Source organism: Rhinolophus hipposideros (assembly GCF_964194185.1).
Source record: "Rhinolophus hipposideros genome assembly, chromosome: 9".
NCBI lineage: Eukaryota > Metazoa > Chordata > Mammalia > Chiroptera > Rhinolophidae > Rhinolophus > Rhinolophus hipposideros.
In genome coordinates, this window is record NC_138055.1 from 35,462,644 (window position 1) to 35,486,224 (window position 23,581).

At 33.4% G+C, this 23,581-nt stretch overlaps 1 protein-coding gene across 26 annotated transcripts in view; it reads right to left on the reverse strand.

Moving 5' to 3' along the window:
* Window positions 1-23,581, reverse strand: part of SOX5 (SRY-box transcription factor 5) — a 944,197-nt gene that overhangs the window by 35,361 nt on the left and 885,255 nt on the right. For all 26 annotated transcript variants that reach the window (XM_081058265.1, XM_081058274.1, XM_081058286.1 and 23 more), the window contains one exon: window positions 3,109-3,286. In XM_081058265.1, the coding sequence (XP_080914391.1) occupies window positions 3,109-3,286 (178 nt within the window). The remainder of the gene's footprint in view (window positions 1-3,108; window positions 3,287-23,581) is intronic.

The window sequence follows — 23,581 nt, forward strand, 5'->3', positions numbered from 1 at the left end:
CTAAAATATTTTGTCATACTTCATCCCTGGAATGCTGAAGTAAAACATCATCATAGGATAAAAATGCAAACATATTAATTATTCCATGAGTTTAATATTCTAGTCCGACTGACCTTACTAAAGTAGCTCATATACCGACATTGTGATATTTATGGGCCTTCTTGTCTATTAAGGAAATGAATCATTCTTGCCAAATAAAATATTTTTTCTTTTACATGCTGAGGACATGAAAGCAAGTCTTATCTTGGTTCCATATACGATGTTGAGCTGAGTAACTGAGAGTCAGACCGTAACAGAATGGCGCATAATGATAAAAAGCACATGTGTACCCCAAACCTTTTCCAATGTCTCAAAACTTAAGTTTTCATTGTTTCTCTTCTCACTGCTGCCCCACTGCCCCAGACTGACTTCCTCTTGACAAAAACCTGGAATTCTACCCTGTGCAGATGGAAGCATTTTAAATACACTCCTTTAGCTTTCTTTCTGTCCATCCCACAATTTCTCTGAAACTGTACACTTTTTTCATTTCCTTCAGTCTCAGGAAAAAGAAGGGGCTTTTCTCCTTTCCAAGGTTAATCATTTCTCATCTCTTCTCCTTGCTCTACCCTCACCTATGAACTCTTACATATATAGGTTTCTCAAAGTGTTCTTTGAAAATATATATCATATGATTTTTCTACTCTAAACTTGTGTCTACTCAGCCTTTTCAAGCTCACTTCTCAACATCAAGCTTACAAAGACATTGGTAAATATATTAACCACACTTTCTTTCCTCATGTTCTTCAAATCTTTGTAATTGGAATTCTGCTAAACCCTTCTACTAAAATTTCTCTGTCCGAGTCTACCTACCCACGACCTCCAGCTAAATCCTAATGCTTTTCTTCTTCATATTCTTTAACTTTTCTGCAGAATGTGACAACATTGAATAACCCCTCCTCTGAACTATTTCTTTTCCTTAGGCTAGCGTAACACTGTCCTATCTTCATTCTGATTCTAAGATACTCATTGGGTTTTTATCAGTTTTCTCCCTTAAAAAAGTGCGGTGGTTTTTAAATATGTCCAAAGATACTTTGATATGCCTTCCTTCAGACATAAAAGCTAATTCCCCTTCTCTTGAGTTGGGCTAGACTTGGTGATTATCTTATGATAAAAAGAATAAAGCAGAACTATGGGTGATATTGGAGACCAGGTCATAAAAGAAACTGGCTTATTTTTGTTTTCCCTCGTGATCACTCAACTCTGGGGAAAGTTAGCTGCCATGCTAGAGGAGCAATATGGGAAGACCTATGTGGCAAAGAACAGAGATCTCCAGCCATGTGAGTGAGTTATTTTGCAAAAGGGTCATCCATCTCCTGTAAATTCCTATAGCCCTGGCTAATATCTTGATTGTAACCAGAAGAGAGACTATGTCAGAATCCCCCAGCTAAGCTTCTCCTGGATTCCTGACTCTTAGAAACTGTGAGGTAATAAATGCTGGTTGTTTTACCCTGCTGAGTTTTGGGTTAACTTGTTGTGCAGCAATAGATAACTAATGTAGTAGGTACTACCCATGATTCTTTACCCCACTTCTTTTCTTACCAGGCACACTCTTTTTTGATGAACTTATTTGCTCTGATTCAACAACCTCAATAAGGAATCATTTTCATGTCAAAAATCGTAGCACCCTTTTTGAATATCAGATTTACATCTATAATTTCCTCCTCAATATTGCTACGTAAATGACTCGTGTTTCAAATTCAACTTTTATTAAATGTTTATATTTATGTCTTCCCCCTAACCTGCTTCCAATCTAGTCTTCTGTTTCACAGTTAAAGCACTGTCCTTCTTATTAGTATTTGATGAATTCAAAATTCTAGACTCCTCTACCTCCAACTTGAAGCTCACCAGGTACATTCTATTGTGGATAACTTATGTCAATTCTTCTTTAATAATATCTCTTCAATCTGTTATCTCCTTTGCTTATCATACCTATTTCTATTTCATGTAACTCACTCTTGTCCTCCACTAAAACAGTAATTTCCCTGATTCCAATCTCTTTCTGCTGCCAATACTCTTAAAGTTCTGATCAGATTACTGTCTGGAGAAAAAGTCAAAATTTCTTAGGATACTATTCTGTCTGATTCCACCTGCCCCTTTCTATTGTAGTTCTGATCACTTTCCATTACACATTCATTTTATACTCTAGACAAATATGGTATTTTACTTAGGGTTTTCTCTTACAGGCTAAAATATCTAGGAATGTATTTCTTTTTCACAGCTCCATTTGAATTAGCTTATGTTCAATTTAGCCCTCCTAGATCCTTCCCTAGTAGAACACAACTCTCTCTTGTTTTTGAGTATCGGATTGTTTCTGTGCACTGAAATAGCACTTACTGTAGTTGACTTCTGCTATGTAATAGATGACTTTTCCCCCAACTAAACCGAGTTCCTGGACCAACCTCTTCATAACAGTATGAAAATAATAAACATATCTATAAATGTGGGCCGAAGTAAGTATTTATAGTCTAATTTATGTGTTACTAAAATACAAATTATTGGATTTTAAAAAAAAAATTAGCTTAAAAGCATTTTCTCATATTTGCTTAATCTACTGAAATGACAATTATAGAAAAATGAAGCTATCTACTTTTTATAATTCTTTGTGTGTTCTAGTAAATCTCAAGCAGTACGGAACTGAACAAACTTCACATCTTAATGATTGACTGCTGATTTGGCAGAATGTATTTACCATTATGTAGACTTTGTACACATAACAAAAAATAGAAATAAATTTCAGTAATGGAAAAGGCAAGTCTCTTAACAACCATATTCTGGAATCATTGCTCTCTGTGATTAGTCATTTAGGCGTCTTTTTTATACACTTTATAACATAAGTTTAACATCAACAAATGACCAGGTCAGTTAGATTTTTCAGGGGGGCATTATAACTTGAACTTCAGTTATAAATTTCATTTGCATGTTTATAACAGACCTATGAGGTTCATAAAATTGGAAATCTCCTATGGAACTGAAGCCATGCACAGGGTATGTGTGATTTGCCATTAAAAGATGATTTCATTCAATTGCCATAAACAGAAAATCAGCAAGAACAAAAGAAAAAGAACTTACCTATTGTGCTAACTCTGGCTGAAGGACTAGCTAATGCTGCTGGTACAGAGGCTTTGAGGGGGCCTGCCCCACTGTTTATTCTCAGAGCTGGCATATGGGGAGAGGTGGGTGATGTGGGTGATTTGCCATCAGAGGTCTTGGGTTTAGCTGATAGGTTCAGTGGCTGTGCCACTTCATCCTGCAATAATTATTAGAACATGAGTTGTGATAAGGAAAGGCTGATTAAAAACGGCTAGAAAAACATAGGTATACTGCCTGTCGTTTCTCATGGAATTACTCCACCAATCAGTGATCTTAGCATTCAATCTAGAACATTTCAGTGTTTGGTCAGTTGTCAACAACATCACTTTCAACGTCAACAATGTCATATTGTGAAAATCCTTTTGTATAAGATAAAGTACACATGCACTCAACTATCCAGAAAGCACATAACTGATGTCACCTGTAAGAAATATTCTTACAGAGCTATTATTTGTACTATTCTTTTTTGTTTAGAGAAAATGCACAGTTCATATAAAATTATGATGCAGATAGTTTTTTTCCAACCTCTGAAGAATAAGGGGTTGAATTCCAAGCATCTTTGTACCCTGGTGCTTAAGTAGAATACCTAAAATATCCATGATGGAGAAGTTAAATGGTGTGTAACTCTGACCAGAACTGCTGCCCAACTTACATTAAAAACAAACAAACAAACTCTTTCTTAGAAAACAATCTTTTTTTCTTAGGATTCACACAAACAGTTTAGATTTGATCTAAAAATGAAAATAAACATAACATTAGATTAATATATACTATTTATTTATATGCAACACTGTTCCAAACTCTCTGTATTTTTCATATCCCAATTTGTTTTCCAGATTTTTCTTACAGTGTACTACATCGTCATGTGAAGATTCGTATGTGGTCAGTTCAGCAGGCATGGTGATCTCCAACTGTTCTATACTTAAATAGGTAAAGTTCACGTAATTTACATTCTGTTTTATACTTATCTAATTAGTCATTATGTAATTTCATACATAATACTTATGGCTACAACTATTGTTCACATTTTTATCATAATATATAAGAATCAGATAATGTTAACATTATATCACTTATCTTTCATTGAAAATTGAGAAAGTCATTTCTTTTCTGTGCTCTAAAATTGCAATATGTGACATGTTTATACTTTTTTATACTTTGTTTATAATATATCCAATGTTACATAGGTATTATTGTACAATAAAAATACAGATTTCACTAAGCTACCGTTTAATCTTCATAAGTTAAATACATTCAATATCTACCAGTAGTAGCAGGATAACTTATTGAAAGGAGTACAAGTTGGAATCAAGTGGTATGATTTAGTCATGGAAATGTTAAAGTATAAAAATTTTATGTATGTATTTACCAAAAACCATTGGAACAAATCACTTTATAAAAATGACACAATGATATAATATGATATCTGTTTCAGGTTTGTATTTTTTAAAGTGGTTTCCTATTATTAGATGCCATGATTAATTGCATTTAGGAAGCCCATGAACAGGCAAGGGAAAACTATTCTTTTAACTTTTTTTTTCCAATTCTGTTTTCTGATTCAGAGAAAAGAACAGTTATTTGAAAATCCATGAGTTAATTCAAATGGCAATCTGGGATCATGTTAGATGCATAAAAGGTAGTGACCATTATACCAAATTTATGGATTCATATGAATCCATTCTATGGATTCATAGAATCTTGGAAGGAAGTTAAGTAAGATAATCCCATGACCCATTCAACATATAATTTTGAAAAGTTTATTTTAGAATTTAAAAAAGTACATAGCAAAATCATTCTTAGCTCTTTCAATGTGAACATTTAGTTGAGCTGGTCAGCCATAATTCTTTTATATGATGCTATGGTTGGCCGAAACCCAGGAGTATATCGTCCCTTTTTTCCCTATACTCCTGTATGAATGACTTGGTTCTCAAAATGCGGTCTTTGGACTAGTACCATCAGCACCACTTGGGAACTTGTTAGAAAGGCAAATTCTCTACCCTGGAATCTTTGGAGGTGGGTTCCAGCAATCTGTATTTTAACAAGCATTCCCAGGTGATTCTGCTGCACACTAATGTTTGAGAGACACTGGCTTATATAACATAAAGGGAGATTATAAAAAAAAATTACATTTTTCAGGCTTCAAAACCTTTTAAGAAAACTTCCTCAATATAAGGAGGCAACCTTAAAATTTGTAATATTATCTCAGGGTTTAAAATTTTATCAGAATATACGTTATGCTAATAATAAGAAATGAAAACATGCATATGCATAATACATTAAATACTACTGCTATTCAATGAGCCAATAAGGATGAGAATCCAGATTTTCTCCCTGTTATTCAGCCAAAATACCCTGTCAGATAGGAGCTTCATTGACTGTTTATTATGCAGCTATCAATATTTTAGGCAATTTTCTCCCATCAAATGTACCTGCTTACTACCTTTTGCATAAAACCACTGGCTTTTGTCACCCTGAAAACTTCCTTTGACAGCATCACAACTCTTGCAAAAGTTCTGAGGGGATACTTGGAGAAATTAAAGGTGGCTGTTTCACTTGACTGTGCAGAAAAAAAGAGAGAGGAAGAAAGAGATTCACAGAGTTGCAAGAGAGATTTATGAACACAGAGGAAATAGAGTGTGAGTGTGTGTCAAAGGGGAATGGTGGTGTCCACGAAGATGAGGCAGATGGGGTGCTGATGGGGTGAAATGTCACAGGCTTAGCTTTAAGCACTAAGAACTATTACATGCACATACTGAAAACTGACTACCCAAAATAGCCAGCAAAGCAAGAGACCCACTGGAACTCATAATGTTCTCCTCTAGTCAAGGCAGCACACATGTCTGAAAGCCACAAAGTGCAAAACCGAAGGACATAATAGAGTTTGACAGTTTCAAAGGTGATACAAATGTCATTCATAATTACCCTTTCATTCTGTTTCATTGTGTGACCAGTCTAATGGTATATTAATAAGAACCCACATGCTTGATCCTTATATTGGTAGCTATGTAAATAATTTTGACCCATTACACCTTATTTCATAATTTGATTCTTTTAATAATTTACTGAGCTACTGTACTAAATGCCTATTAGCTATGAAGAATACAAAAATTACAGTAGTTTCCTATTTTCTATTAATTATTTTTTATTTGACTGGATGCAAATTTAAAAACCATAACTGTAAAATGGAGGGGGACAATTTATGACATGCATTTTCACAATTATGAATATATATAATACATGCCAGGTAAGGCTTTTTCTACTTTGTTTTTTATTTGTAATATCTTATTTAGGAGGAATTTGAAAGCTTAGCATGATTAACCCATATTTTTACAAATAAAACATACATTTAAAATTATAAATAAGGGGTGGCCGGTTAGCTCAGTTGGTTAAGAGCACGGTGCTCTTAACAAGGTTGCTGGTTTGATCCCCACATGGGCCCCTATGAGCTGCGCCCTCCACAACTAGATTGAAACAACTACTTGACTTGGAGCTGATGGGTCCTGGAAAAACTTAAAATAAATAAACTAAAATATTTTAAAATAAATAAAATGTTAAAAATACATATAAATAAATAATTTACATATAAAAGGATATAAGTAATTTTCAATGTCAAGAAAGCACTGGAAAAGACATCTCTATCAAATTCACCACCGAGCAGTGAGGAAAGCAATTTCCTTTTAATTACTTGTCCAATTGCTAAATGATGTTGCCAGCTGAATCTCTTGAAAATAGCCTGTTTCATATTTATTTCATTTATATACAAAGTGATAGTTAAGAATCTTATGTATCTGTTGAGTAGCTGCAAACTTCTGTATGATATAAAACAAGAATTTAAGCTAATGTAAATCTGTAGGCTAAGGTAAGCAAGTTTTAACTAATAGAAGGCTGTTATTTATATGTATAGAACTATAAATATTCCAAATCATTTACTTAATCTTTAATACTATAAAGTAATGGATAATCTGAGAGAGGGAAGTATGACTCAGAAGCTTCTCAATGAACCCAGGGTTTCGGACTAAAGATACAATAATATTCATCATCTACATGACAACTTTAAACTTAAATTTAAAAAGATGTTGATGAAATATAACTGCTGAAATTAAGGCCTAACCATATAACATAAGCACATAATAAGCCACATAAAGGTCAATGCACATGCAATACAACGAACTAATATGCATGTTTGCTATTTTACACATTAGTTTAAAAATGAAGGCACACATTGGTTATTTGTGGGTTTTTTTGTGCTTCTCTGTTCTATATACTATATAGCATTAAAAATTTCCTTCTTGGGGGTAGGGGGGTTCACGGTGTGAGGGATGTAAAAATAAAATAAAATAAAATAAAACTATTAAAAAAAATTTACTTCTTTAAACTAAAGAGTTGTTAATTTAGACTATTTTTTGAGAACAATACCAAGAGTTTGTGTACAATATGCCAGATATATAATAATTCATACAATAATGTGCAAGAGATTACTATTTTGTATCCAAATACTAGTTTTAGGAATCTATTTATGTTATAAGTTTGCCTAATAAAGTATTTTCTAATTTTAGTTATCTGGGATAGAATGCAAAACAAGTACAAACCAAACAAATATAATAGTTCAGGCATGCTCCATTTACTTATAGCTACTATAACTTGTCTGAAAGCAAACATTTCACTTACTATCAGCTGGTGATCAAAGTACTAAAAATATTGTGGCATTCCTAATTAATTTGTATACCAGCCAATGAAAATCCCCCACACATATATTAGATTAAGAAAATAAAAGAATTTGATACAAATATTTAGCTTTAGATGCACTGAAGAAATCTCAATTGTTATCATGAATGCTGGATTATTCCATGTAAACTTAGCAAACACTGTAAAATATATTTCAGTTAGATGGTTTTCAAGAAATAAGTTTATTCTAGGAAAAACATGTTACTCTAACATAATTGTATAATATTCACAATTTTATAATGCACAATGACCAAATACATTTTTGATATGTTTGATTACTTATAGAAATCAAACAGAATTTATAAAAGAAAAATCATTCTCCAGAATCTTGGAGGGTTATTTCTTGCTTTCCACTCGTTAGTTAGCCTTCATTCATTCTTTGCTAAGTAATTTTAGTAGAGAACTAAACAAAATAGGGATACTAGTAACCTAAGTAAATCTACTCCTTTCTTTCTATTTGCATTCTTGTCCTTAACAACTTGGAAATATATCTGCATGCAAGACCTTGGATCACAAGATGTACCATGAAGATGTGTGAAGGACTGTTCCCTCCAGCAGAAAAATTCCATCTCTATTTACATTTCTATTCATTCTCACTATCTAACTGATGATCTAGTTTATGTCACATAACAGTTGTCTCTAAATTTCACTTACCTAAGGTAGTTATTAAAAATCAAACATTTGTTTGGTAGTTAACAAATTTATAACATTCTTATGGCAATGGACAAGAACATATAAATTTATTCAATCATTGATTCATCTATTCTTTATTTATTAAATGAAATTTCAGCTATTTATTAATGCCTATTTTTGCATTAGAAAAACGCAAATCACTTGACATCTAAGCAGGTGGCTTTAGGTTTTGGCTTTGTGTGGTTAGCAACAAAGGAGCAAAGAAATGCACTTACTTTTCATTTGAGATCTAGGTGTACACATATGTGGAATTGCATCTTATTTACATGGAATTGTTTGAAGACACTTCGTCTATGCATTTAATATATTATTTCATTCATCAGTATACTTTGATTCTCTTGTAGCCATATAGTGATTGAATTATATATATAATTTCAGGCTACTTCCTCTGCACAATTTGAAAACTATAGTTGTCCTCATATTTACCATAAACACTCATGTAAAGTAAGTATTAGGGTGGTGCCAAAGTAATTGCGGTTTAAAAGGTTAAAAATAATTTCAAAAACCGCAATTACTTTGGCACCAACTTAATAGCAATAATAACATATGGGGAAGAGTAAAAACATTCATGAAACATGTTGCAAAATTAATTATACTGCTGCTATTATCCTCTCTGATGAAATAATCATATTAAATTAGTAACTAGGGAAGTTACGTGGCAGGCTGAATTGCATAATGGTCATTGTTGCCGCACCTCTCTTCCCTAGCTTGTGGTCACATTCATCTTTTTCTCTTTCTTCTTCTATCCCTATTGTTCACGGGGGGGGGGGGGGGTGCCCTCTCTTACTTTTTCCACCCAAATAAGGCATTTCTTTCTATAGTTCAGGAGAGGTTTACAAGAGAGAAAAGCAAAACAAAACAGAAATATCATAAGGATCTCCAAAAAGATTGGCATGTCCCTGATCTTTCCTTCACGTAGAATTTAGATGAGAAAGGTTTACATTGATGTGCAAGAGTTAATCAAAGTAATATAAAACTAGCTTTAATATCATTATTTTTCTTTAGCCCCTGAAGAATCATAAATCCTGCTGATGTGGCCACCCCGACTCCACACTTAAGGAGCAGGTTCCTGTTACCTAAAAACCAAGTCTATCATCTCACAGAGCACATAGTCCTGAAGCCCCTTTCATGAACACACGCTTGCTTTTGGACTTACAGATTGCAAGATGCCTTGCTAACCAGGCAGATAGAGCTCCAGGAATTTGTTGATAGGTATGCTTTTTCTGTCTTAATGCTACCATTAGACTTGATTACCATTTAAGTGCAAGTCTTAAATTATTTAGCGGAAGGTAATATGTTCTAGCTTCCCATTTGGCTTCCTCATTTTGCCATTTTACACTTTCGCTTAAGGTACACCAGATTCTTTCGAAAGTGTGTGCTAGTAGTGTAGTTGGGGGACATTTGTTTCAATGTGGTAATTACACATTGCTTTTACATTTAAATTGTTGGTTCTTTTAATTTGAAGGTATTCAAATAGTATTCATCATTTAATTTGTTGTTTAAAATCTCCCCTGTTCCTTCTCTGTTAATACTGTAATATTTTCCTTGTTTTCTGACTTCGATTTAATGCCTCAGAACTGTAAATTATACCCACAATCACACACATATATATTTGAAAACAAATAGAGAAGAATAAAGAGCATGGCTCTGAAATATCAATGATATTTCACATTCATTTTTTAATTTAACAAGTTGCTTTGAAATATCTAAATAAAATAATGCCACTCTTTCTACACACACAGTTCTGTGAGAGCCAGCCTCCAAGATGACCCCCAATAATTCTTGCCTCCTGGTATTTGTGCCCTTAGGTATTCTTCTCCCACATGAATAGGGCAGAGGAACATAACTAATAGGATATTACAGAAATGACAGTTTGACTCCTGATGCTAGGTCATAAAAGACACTGCAGTTTCTACCTTCCTCTTTCTTGGATCACTTGCTCTAGGCAAGGTTTCCCAACTGTGGCACTACGGCCATTTGGGGCTGAATAATTCCTTGTTGTGAGTGATTGTCCTGTGCACTGGGGGCTTTTTAGCAGCATTCCCATTCTCAACCCCTAGATGCTTGCAGCACTCCTGCCCAAGTTTCAGTAACCCAAAATATCTGCAGACATTGCTAAATGTTTCCCGGGAGACAAAATCACCTCCAGGGGGGAGCCAGGACACGAGGACACTCAAACAGCCTAGGGGTAGATGTCTCCCGGACAGAACTAAGGCGTCCTGCCAACAACCAGTACTTACTTGTTAGGCATATGAGTGAGGACCACTTTGGAAGTGGATATATAAGCACCAGTCAAGTTTTCAAATGACTGCAATCCCAGGTGACAATTTTATTTTAACCACAGGACACTCTTAGCCAAATACACCCAGGCAAGCTGCTCCCAGATTTCTGACCCACAGAAATTGTGGGAACAAATGTTTATTGTCTAAAGCCACTAAATTTGGGCGTATTTTGTTAGGCTGCGATAATTAATCCATCCTCTATGAAATAAGTATAGCCAATATACACTTAAGTTCTTACATGATTCCAAAGCATTTTTTACCATGAATTCATTTTGACTCCTGGAAAAATACTGGTTCCTCATTCTTTAACCGTATATGTAAATACATTTCATGACTTCTCCTCAGTTTTACTTATTTACTTTGCAACTAGATGTCATTCCTTTTTACTTTTTCCTTTTCTTTTAATATTTCCTCTCCCTTCTCTTTAACATATCTAACGTAGCATTTAAGACCTTACTTTTAGATTAACTCTATATTTAGATTAACCTGTATTTTTTAGTTTGAAAATGTTCTAAAAATATACTCTACAAATATAGTGTCTATATATTTAGTTAGAAGAATGTCATATGAGAAGATCTTTGCTCACACTAATAAAAACACACCTACAGAAATTCTGTAGAGTAAATTTTCTGAACTGTATTTGAAAAGGGGAAGAATGGGAGGAATATAACTGTCAACAATAATATTTGCTGAGAACAGTATAAAATATATAGTATTTCAGATTCAACTTAGTTTAATTTCTGGTCCCTAGACAGCTTCAAATTCCTAATAATGGTTATTTTGTCCTGTGGTGTTCCTTACATCTGGATAATTGCTATTATCTTTTTAAAATGATTAACAGTTCTACCAAGAGGCTAAAAGAAAACATAATCAGTAAGATCTGATGTTAATACAACAGTTCCCCTTTATCCAAGATTTTGCTTTCCTCCATTTCAGATACCTCTGCTCAGTCATGGTCTGAAAATATTGAATGGCAGATTCCAGAATTAAACAATTCCTAAGTTTGAAATTGCATGCCATTCTGAGTAGCATAATGAAATCTTGTGACATCCCATTCCTACTCTGTTCTGCCCAGGATGTGAATCATCCTTTTGTCCAGTGTCTGCCCACTGCATACACTCCCTGCCCATTGGTGACTCGGTAGCTGTCTCTGTTATCAGATCAACTATTGCAGTATCACAGTCTTTGTGTCCAAGTAACCCTTATTTTACTTAGTAATGGCCTCAAAGTGCAGGTATAGTGATGCTGACAATTCGGATATGCCAAAGAGAAGCCATAAAATGTATGTATATATGTACGTATGTATGTATGTATGTATGTATGTATGCATGCATGCTTAGGAAGAAACATAGTATATATAGGATTTGGTACTATCCACAGTTTCAGGAATCCACTGGGGGTCTTGGAACATACTCCCCATGGATAAGTGGGGACTGCTGCGATGATACCAGCTCCTCTTACTAACTTCTAAATGTAAAGCTCCAAAAGCTTTTAAAAAATGTTTTAGAGAAATTAAAGAGTTGGTCACTCTGTGTACAAAAGTATGATTTTTTTTGGCACCACCTAATCAATCCTTAAATTCATAATTAAAAAGCATTTGTCACTGTTCCTTTCTTATTAGTTCCAGTTGAACTATGTAAAAAAATTAATCAAGACTACAAAATGATCAAATGATGGAATAGATTCACACACCAAATAAAGCAGGAGCTCTCAGAGCAATACGGCTTTACAAAACAGACTGTAAGAAAAAAAAAACCACACTGATCAAATTCTATTATCAACTCTGTGTTGAGGATGGCACCTCCACCTGTACCGGATATACAAAATGAGCACACCAACCTTTCTACCTGAACCTACAAAGGGAATGAATATCAAAAGGCAGTAGAACAATAAAAACAATACCAACACAAATGATTATAGACTCCGTGCCCCACCGGAGTCACATAAAGGAGAAGGAAATACATCACATGGAGGCCTTTTATTCAGGGGGAGAAACACTCATGAAAACATTAAAAGAATGAGTTGATCTTGAAAGAAAAACAAACAAAATTAAAAACTGTGGAAGACCCTCAGAGGCCTAAAAAAGTTTCTTTTAAAAAAATATCTATGATTCTTTTAGGAATTGAAGTTTTTCTAGATTCTGAGAAATGCTCGGTCTGGTTATAAGAAGATAGACCATCTTTAGATAGTCAACCTGGAAGAAAAGGGGAGAAGAAATAGAAGGCATGATCATACATAAGCCACTTAATATGAACTGTAATTAATTAAATTGAAGACCTCATTTACAGTGCCCACATACATGTGTGTACAGGTTCTAATGGGCACAAATCCTCAATAGTCTGGCGAACCCATTATGACTGACTATTTAATGGTTAATGATCGTTTTGGCAGTTAACCAGTGTGTTGGTTTATATTTGGGAGACTTGAGTAGGTGCCAAATTGTCTAAGGCATACAAACTGGGGGAAGAATGGGTTGTACGTGTGTGTGTGTGTGTGTGTGTGTGTGTGTGTGTGTGTAATAGATTTGAAGGTGGTTACATTCATACCACTGTATTTCATTTTATGACATTAGTTGTTTTCCTGAATTGTTGATGGCAAAATAATCAGATTTTAAATAGTTTAAGAAGACTACTCTTTAAGGAGATCTTCATGGAGGATCTGAGTATTCTCACCTTTTACAGGACAACTTTCATGAGGACAGGCATGAATATATTGTTTTTTATCACCCACATATGCCTTGAATAATAAAAAGAAAAAAAAATACTAAACATAAACTACTAAATTTTAATTATAAACGTGAATTACTAAATTTTAATTAATGGATAGTCAAGATTAATCAATGACTAACTCTTGGTAAACTCTAAGTTTTTCTATTGTTTTCCATAAAGTGTTTTAAAAATTCTTTACATCTACATACAACGCAAATGTCCTTTTGACTAGTGAATAACACAATAAAAGCATATGCACTACCAGGATGTATTCCCCCACATTTATATCTCTTCAAATGAATTCTTCTCGCCAATTGAATTTCATCGTTCTTTCCAGTCTTCAGAGCATTGTTCCCTTTACTTCTTTCTTTCCCCTTAGAGTTGAAGGCTTGAAATCTCTGGGACTGAATACTTTCTAGTCGGAGATGTCAGCTAACAGAGCCATTGTCAGAACTCCTTAGTGACAGACTTCCTATTAATTTAACGTGAAACTTTACTAGGTCAGTACATCCAAACTACAACTCTCTCACTCCATTTATTGCAGACAGAGAAAGAGGGGCAGTCATTGAAGATAAAAAGTCCAAAGATAAGTAAAAATAAAATTAAATGAAAAACTCACTTCTCACTCCCACTTGCTTTAACCCCGACTGAGTCTCACCCTCCAGAATAAAAGCAGTATTAGCGATTTTCCTTTCTGAATATAGATTTAGAAGAGTTGTCCCATTTGCCTTTATCCCTCTCATGTAGCAGGTTTATTCTTTAATTAGTTACAAAAGCATCTTTTAGGCATTACTCCAAAAAGTGTTAGCCATGGCAGAGAAGGAGTTTATATTTCATTTGGTGAAGCAGTATATAGACACTAAATGAGAGAACAGTTTAAGGCCACGTAAATTGCTAGGTATTTTAAATACTTAAGAAAATATCATTGTGATTAATCTGAAAGGGTCACTAAGGCAGTTCTTTTGAAAAAAAGGTTGTATTTAATTTAATCTGGATTATTTAGACTGAATTCTTTGTCACAACTGTGGTTGATTCACTAGTCCAGGATTGGTATTTAGATTTTGGATGTTACATATTCAATTGCAATTTTCAGAACTTTTCATAAGGTTACAATTTTTTTTATTCTGTGGCTCCTCATACCACTTTTTTTTTGAAGAGTCTGAAAACACAAAAAAGTATCAAGGGCATGAGTTCTTGGGACACTAAGTCCTATAAAACTTGCCATTTGGGATTGGATAATATTTGCTAGAAATAAACAGTATTTTCCCTTTTCCAAGATATTCATCAAAAGCAATTATTTTCCAATTATTATTGATTTAATGTGATGTTTTTGCCTTTTCTCCTTCCCTCATAATAAACCTATTAGAGTGAATAAAAGGAAAAATATAGATAGTATATATCTAATTGAATACAGGGATTACGGAATTTTTACCTGGGAACTTCTCCCTACTGCAAAAGAAATGCTGACTTTGTAACACAGTTTTGTCATTAAGAGAGTTAGTTTCCAAAGAAGTAATGCTTGTAGGTCTATTCATGCTTGGTTACATAAATATTTGTGAGGTGGGGGAGAGTCAGTTAAATATTACAAAACATGTAAAAAAACATTTAATAAGCTCAGTAACATAAACAGTACTGCATTTTAAAGTAATTTACATATTTTATATCTTTTCATTTTTAATGCTGATTTTCCAATACTATTCACTTTACTTCCTGAAATCTATATTTTACTTTAAAAGTTACAAAGCATCCTCATATATTTTGTTTTATTTTAGTTTCAGAGCAAGAGTATGAAAGTATTATTCATTCCACTTCCTAGATAAAAATACTGAGGTTAGAGATATTCAAAGATTTGCCAATAGTCCTAATTTTAGTAAGTTTGGGACTTGAACCCAATTTATGGGGGTATAAGCTTAGGCAACTTTTCAGAGCTGCCTCTCTATCTCAATGCCAACAGGGGAAAGTATTGTTAAGCAATCATTTCTTTGAAAAATCCCACTAATCTCTGATTTCTTGTAATTTATTCCTAATTCTGAATACATTTTTATACCCTATTATGATAGTAATCATGCAAGAGTTCAATTTGGGTAATATTACTCTAAGATCTTCCAAAATGTTTAAAATACCAAATCATAAAATATTTTAACAAAGTAGCTACAAGTAGATTCCAAACGCATTTATATATCTGAAGTATATATCAAAAGTGTAAATATTTCAAGTAAATGCCATAAACATCAACACTATTATCTTAATGGACCTATTTTGTTTCAACATAAAACACATGTCAATTTATCTATGTTCAAGTGATGTCCATTCCGTTCAAGAGGAACAAATATTGCAAGAAATGAAGGAGAGGATGAAAAAGACCTTCAGCCCACCCACTGGCTTGACCGAAGGCAATGAATCCATGCCAGGTTTACTTCAAATGAGTTGTGTCAAAGGTTACCCACGGGCCATTTTATAGTGATTTATAGCTGATGTCTGAAAATATCCTTTTATTTTAATGATAACCTTACAATAGAGTCATTAAGGCACTCTTTGTCTTCATGGCAGTGACCAGGAGGGAGCTGATGTCTTAAAAGAATTCCAAGGGGTGACGACTATTTATATAGAATGTCAGGTAAGGCCAGTTTTTATGTTGTGCCTTAAAGACAAAGCATTTTTTTCTCAACATATTGAAGATGCTTAGCTAGATTATATATTCTGCCTGTCATTGTTATAATATTAAATAAAAGGTGTAGGCCAAAGAAAATTCAATGAACACGAAAAGGCTTAGAATTGAGCATCAGGTAAGAGTCTGATTTTAATTATAATGATCTCAAATTTGTATTAAAGCTCTCACAGAATAATGATTCTTAAGTGTCTATATTAAGCATGTCATGAAGCATGAGGGATTGCAAGATTGATTTATCAGATATTCATTCAAGAAATAGTCAATTAAAATAATTAATGTGTAGTGAAACTCAGCTGTAATGTCTCATGTTTAATTTTTCCCAACCTATACCATTAAAAGAGTAATACATTTCACAGTCTGGATGGCATAAAAGATTTTAAATAGCAACTGTAATATTATTACATAAGAATTTTGATCATATGTTTAGACTGAACTAAGGAGAAAGAATGAGGGCATTTATCTTAGATTTGATCTTGATTTGAATGTTGCTTTGGGTCATTAGATTGCCAAACAAAATGAATCTACATTCTTGATTTTTGTACTAAGAAACATGTGTGTGTGTGCCCTTATGTGTGTGTGTGTGTATAAGTAAAATATTTCTCTGCCATATCTGAGCTAGATAGTTTAGCATAAAAGAGAAGTAGAGAAAGATAATCTTATAAAAATAAGAGAGGAAAACAAAATTTTTCCCTTCTGAAACTTTATTTGAACTGTCAATTAAACAATATAACAAAACCAACCAATATTACTATAATCCGATACCTTTCACTTAAGCATCCACTTAATTCTTCAGCATATGTAAGGGAGGCTGTGCACTTGAAAATGTATTGATATGAAACAAACTCATTAGACTAATGTACAAACCAGAATGCCAATGAATTAATTTATACCTGACCAGAATATTGCTGAATTTTTTAAGGTAATAGTTTTCTAATTTCAAGATATCTGAAAAAGCAAATTGCAAAATCAGAATCAAGGCAAAAAAGAAGGAATTAGTGAGTGCTTTATGCAGACCATAGTAAGGACTGGTAAATTATCATACCGATAATCTCTCTCCAATGAGCCAAATGCTCGTATCTCCTGTTATCAAGTGTATCTCGCCTAGATTGACAGGATAAACAATGACAAATCTTACTTTTGTGTTCCATAATCTTACTGTGCATGTGGTCTTTCTACATAGTACAATAGCAATGATGGTTTCAGTTTTTCATAGGTACAAGCATATGCAGCTCATGCTGCATTGAGATTATTGTCCAATAATCCAAACCATTGATCTTTGATATTTCCACCTAAGGAATCTCAAAGTCAGTCACATGCTTGAACATAATATCTTGGCTTACTTCCACAGATGATTTGCTGATTTGTTTGTTTATTTATCCTTTTAATAGAACTAGAGCAATAATTACATGTCAAGAATGATGCTTAGTGTAAGGATAAATAAGATGTAATTCCTACCTGAAGTGACTCAGAGTCATATAAAGAAAGACCAGTACTATCAAGTGTTATAAGGGTGCTATAATAGTACACTAGGAGTATGTATCTGTCCAGTGGGGTCACATATGATGGAACAGCCAGTTCTGCATAGAGGTGATCTTATGAGAAGGTGCAAGGCAAGAGGGAAAGTGGAATGAAGAGGGCAAAAGCAACCCAGAGTGGTAGAGTGGCACAAACATAGTCAAAAGAAGGTGAAACAACATGACGTGAGAGGACGTGATTCTGTTTGGAGCACAAATCGCAGGCAGGATTAGGAGAAAATCAAAAGTAATAAATTAGGCTAGTAAGGTAGGTGCAACTAGATCACAGAATGCCATGGTAAGGAGGTTAAACTTCATACTTTAGACCCTTTATTGCTACGTTTTTATTTTTCTTAAGTTCACTCCCAGACTTCTAGAGATCCATTACAGTCAACCTTATTTCTTTAAAATTCAGATGAAATCCAACACTCAACTCTTTAGGTACAATCATATGCATACCTATGTATCTTCAGACAGGCTATTTCATTCTCCTTCCAAAACCTTCAAAATGGCACATATTCTGGAATTCTTTCCTTATTCTATTTCTATCCAGGTTGTGCTTGGAACTATTTTCCTTACCTCATTATTCTTTGACCAGTACTTAGCCCATAGTATTTCAATTGTTTATTTGTTTGTCTTCCCCATTACACTGTACAAGGTGTTAATTATTGTTCTTTTTTATTTTATCAGTGACTAGCATATTATAGGTGCTCAAAAGGTTTACTGAATAAACCTCAATAAATGTTGTTTGACATATTCTAAAAGTGACTCTAGAAGCCTCATCTACGAATAACATAGTCATCATGTGATTTTTTAAAACATTATATAAACCAGTTAAGAAACATAGTTTTGTTTCAAGCAAAATGTAAAGTCTACTGCTTGGAATGTCTTTTCCCAAAGGAAGACATCCTCTTCCTTGTAGAAGATATCTCATATAGGATAAATCATATTTTATTAACTGCATTTTAAATGAATATTGTGTTTTAAAAACAGGATTCAAGTACATTTTGAAAGAATATTTTAAAACTTTTAAAAATATTTCTTTTTGTCTCATTAAATTCCCAATGTTTTATTTCATATACCCAGAATTACATAAAATAATATGGTCAGACCAAAGGCTCCAACATTCACCTGACAGAAGTTAAAAAACAACAACATATTACTGAAAATTTAAAAAATCCTCATATGGACATATTCTCTTAAATCATGTTATATTAATACATATTACTGCAAAAGTAGACATATAGTGGAAACTATATCAGAAACAGTGATAACTAAATTTTAAATTTATATTAAGATCAAGTTGTATAATATAAACATTTAATCGAGTAAACACTTATTAAGCGCATATCACGAGCCACTTAAAATTCAATGGATAAAGAAAGTGTATCTAATATGATCAATCTTATGGAATTGATCTTTCCTTCACTTAGTTTTTTTCAAGTCCATAAATTATAGTTCCAGATATAACAGATCAGAATTGTAGCTCACTAAAATTTCATGAATGCTAAAAGACAAGCAAAACCAAATCCAACAAACATTACCAAGAGGTTCTCTTAAAATTGGATCAGAACCTTCATTTTTTAGATAAATGACAGCACTATTTGCATGAAAATTGGCACTAAAAATTCCATCATTTGACCCCAAATTCTTGTCTTGCCCTGTGTTTATACAGGGTTGACCTGAATATTGAGCTCCTGCCGACTTAAAATGAAACTTTGATCCTCAAAAGAGTTGCACAGAGAAGTACAGAAAACACAAATCTGTATCTATTTAAGGACATTCCTATTCTGGTCATAATGCTTTTATACATACTTCACAACTGCATTTTTTACTTATGTTATTTTAAGTGCTACTGGAAATACCAAAAGAGAAAAAGTTTTGCAGTATTTCATCCTTTCTATTTTTGGTCTCAATTTCTTTTTCTCCTATTTATGAAATACCTACACTGCCAAAAGTCATCAAAATTGTGCAACAAACCATAACAGCTAAAATTATATAATAAACTAGAAAAAAATAAGATTCGATGGTTATTGAAAGGCCCAATTTAAATGAAAGCCTCATACAGAATCTCAGTACTGATAATTGGTCTTGCAAAGAACTACAATAGAGCTTTAATAAAAACATATTCTGCGGTTTTATTAAAAATATAAGGTTCTTAGTCTTTTCTGGTATTGGCAAACAATTTGGAAGAAAATAAAATTTTATCTATTTGAATATATATATTTTTTTCTTTATAATATTTTGGTTATGTAAAACCTGTAAAATGAAAATTCTGGTTTTTGTTTTCTCTAAATTTAGAGATCTTATCTTTCTCCTTTTGAAAACCAAAATAAAGGATTTTTTAAACTTTTGGGTTCTGAAAAAAGTCATCCTATGGAACCAGCTAGTCCATAGCTGGAAGAACAAGTGTCAAAAGCTGAGGCATATTGCATTTGTAAGTCCTGCAGCTCCCAAGGGGTACTGCGTGGTTCTAAGAAGCATCCAACTATATTATCCATGAGGCATCCAGGACTAGAAAAAGGGTACATTCTTCCCATGAGAATCTTACGATACTTTAGGATTCAGGTTAAGGGAAACTACTCACTGTTCATGATATTTAGACACTTGAATTTGGAGGCATGCTGCTTTCCAAGCAGCACCTGTTAAACAGGTTTTCAATATGCAATATTCTGAGCCATTAAGAATGTACTTTTCAAATATAATATTCATAAGATTAAAATTTCAACGAGCAAAACTCTTATTTCAGTATAGAAAAAATGCAAATATGTTTTCAAGTAAAGGAATTATAAAATTGTTCCCTATTTCCTAGAAAAAAGGAGCTATTCTATATTTTGAATGCTATTCTATGTCTCCTATGTTCTCAAAGTTTAAGACACATGAGATAAGAAATATGTGCTTACAAATTCCACTGATTGTATTAAGCAGACCCTAAACAATAATCCACTGTCAATGTGAATTACACCATTCACTCTGCATCTGTTGAAGACTTTTTTTTACATTTAATGCTAACCATTATACAATTTCTGGTCTCTATTTAAGAAAACATAATTAAGAATATGTGTTCTTCAGCTGATTTTTAGAGGGAATGAAAACTCTATGAACTATGATGAACTTCATTGTCTTATAATTTTTTGGACAGGCACTAGATTAAAATAGTCCCCACTTCTTAAATTAATGGTACAATTAATGCCACTTCCATACTGTATGTGCATGAAGAAATGTGAAAATAGGTATAGCTAAAAAAAAAAATCTCACTTTACAGAATATAACAGAATAGATATATCATAATGTTGTATATAAACTCAATATAAGTAAAATAAATAGAATTTTAAGTGCATTATGAATGGTGCACAAATCCCATTAGTAAGTAATTGTAGTTAAGAATGAAATAAAAAAATATTTTTCTTTTAAAAGATGAATATAGATGCTTAAATAAATTATATAATGTTTTTTTAACCAACAAAATAATCACAATAGTTATGGAAGTTTCACAGAAATGTTATATGAGTTTTACTTTATTTTATTTTTTTTAAGTAGTGGCATTGTATATTTATATGACAAGAAGAGGAAGGAGGGGAGGGGGTAGAGGGAGAGATGGAAGGGGGGGGGAGGGAGAGAGAGAGAGAGAGAGAGAGAGAGAGAGAGAGAGAGAGAGAGAGAGAGATTGATTTTGAAAGAAAGTTGTCTTCTCAAAAATTCTCAATTCAGGAGACTGCCAGTTCATCCCAGTGATGAAAATGATACTATTCATTATTTAAAAACTACTCTCTTCTAGTTTTTTTAAGATTGTAGCACATTTTTCACTGATTTCTATCATATACTAGTTAAAAATCTGCTGTACTAGGCAGATCTGTTGAAATCACACTGGGTTTTAAAGATTTGGGTAAAATAAAAAATAGAAAAAATATATATCAAAAGCAAAAATCAGTTTAATTAGAAATTAGGGTCTCTTAAGTGGCTTGTTAACCTGCTGAAAAGACATTAAGTAGAATAAGAGTTCTAAAACTCTATGAGCCCTAGTTAATAGCAATTATAATTTTTTCAGGTGACAATGTTTAAATCAATACTCATGTGTTAGTGTTAGTATGAAAATATCACTCCCCAAACTCAACCTTTTAATTTGCTTCTTATAGGCAGTGACAGATCCTATCAACTGTGTGTGTTTCCTTAAGCTATTATGCTACTGAAATAACCCTGATAAAGAAAGTGAAAGTGAAAAGAACCCAGGAAATATTCTCTGTTAAATCTATACTCCTGGCACTTAGTGGCTGCCCTTAAAAAGCTGTATATGATTGTCTCTTTTTGTCCATATCCCATTACAAATTCCGTGCTCTATGAGGGCAGGAACCCCCATCTACACTGTTCACCAGTATCCTCAGGTCCAAGGACTCTGACCAGCACATTATAGGAAATTAACAGATATTTGCTGAATGAAATTGTCTTGACTCTCCAATGGAAAGGTCCAGGATAGGGCTTTAGGGCTCAAATTCCACAGTGTTTCTAGGAAAATATTGTAGAGAAGCTTAAAATATTAATTGATCCAACGGATAAAAGAAAAAAAATTCCTTTCCTTTGCCTCAAAGAAATAATACACCGAGAAAGTAAGACAATAAGTAGGTATTTACATCTGAGAACTTATGTTCTCAGATGTTTAGTAAGTGGTATGACAAATGAAAAATACATTATTTCTCTTTAAAAATGAATACACTTAGAATATAATTCAAACTCCTTAACATGAAAAAGTCCTACATAGTCTGGTCTTTTTCATTCCCAACCTCATTTCTTATTCTCTCTTATGTTCACTACTTTCTAGCTACCCGAGCCTATTTCCTAAACCTTGAGTTTGTCAACCTCACTCACATAGTAGGGTCTCTGCAGTTGCTGTTCTTCCTGTTTGGAATATCTTTTCCTCCGCCCTTTGTAGGTACTTTCCTTTTCATGATTCAGAGAAGTCCTTGGAGAGGGCTTCCCTGATAGCTCTATCTCAGGAAGGACCTCTAGGCACTCTATCTAGTCCCTAGGCACTCTATCTTTTACCATGTGTTACTTTCTTCATAGCATTTACCAATATATGAAAGGATCTCTTCGTTCAGTTGCTCATAGTTTGCCTCTTCCCCTTAACCTGCAAAATCTTAAGAGAACAAACTGTTATGTTCTCAGATGTAGTAGCTGTAGTTCTTCTGCCTTGAACTCAACTTGGCACATGCTAGGCATAAATCAAGATGTGTTGAATCAATGAATGGTAAATGCAAGCAAAGTGGGCTACAGAACACTAAAAGGGACAGTCCTTTGAAGAATAGGAAAATAACAGAGCCAAGAGAAACCAATTCCACGTGCTATTGTTTGAGTTCCTGGTTAAGCCACAGTTGAATTCAGAATAACTTAAAAAAATGTGAATGAATACATTTCCTTTTTGTTTAATCCAGTTGACCTTGATTGTCTATCACTGCAACTGAAAAAGCACTACCAAATACAATTGCCGTTCATGGGGCCACAAGTTGAAATACTGGAAGTGGATTACATTTCTATTTAAATAAGAATATTGTGACATGAGAGTTGCTCTGAATACAATAATGCCACCTCATGGACTGATAGACTTCCTCTCATTGTAGGAGTCTAAGCAGAGGCAAGGTGACCCCATGACTGGTTATTATGTGTTAGACTAAATACTTTCTGGGTTTCCTTCTTCCTTAAGCCTCCATCATTCTATAAACAAAATATCTGATGCATTTTGTTAAATGCATGAAACTTTTGAATACTTTTGATTTTGAACTTGTCTATCTCTACCTTAGAATGTTACATCTCTTTACTTTTTTGACTCTTACATCTATGTTTAATTACTGTATTTTTTTCTAC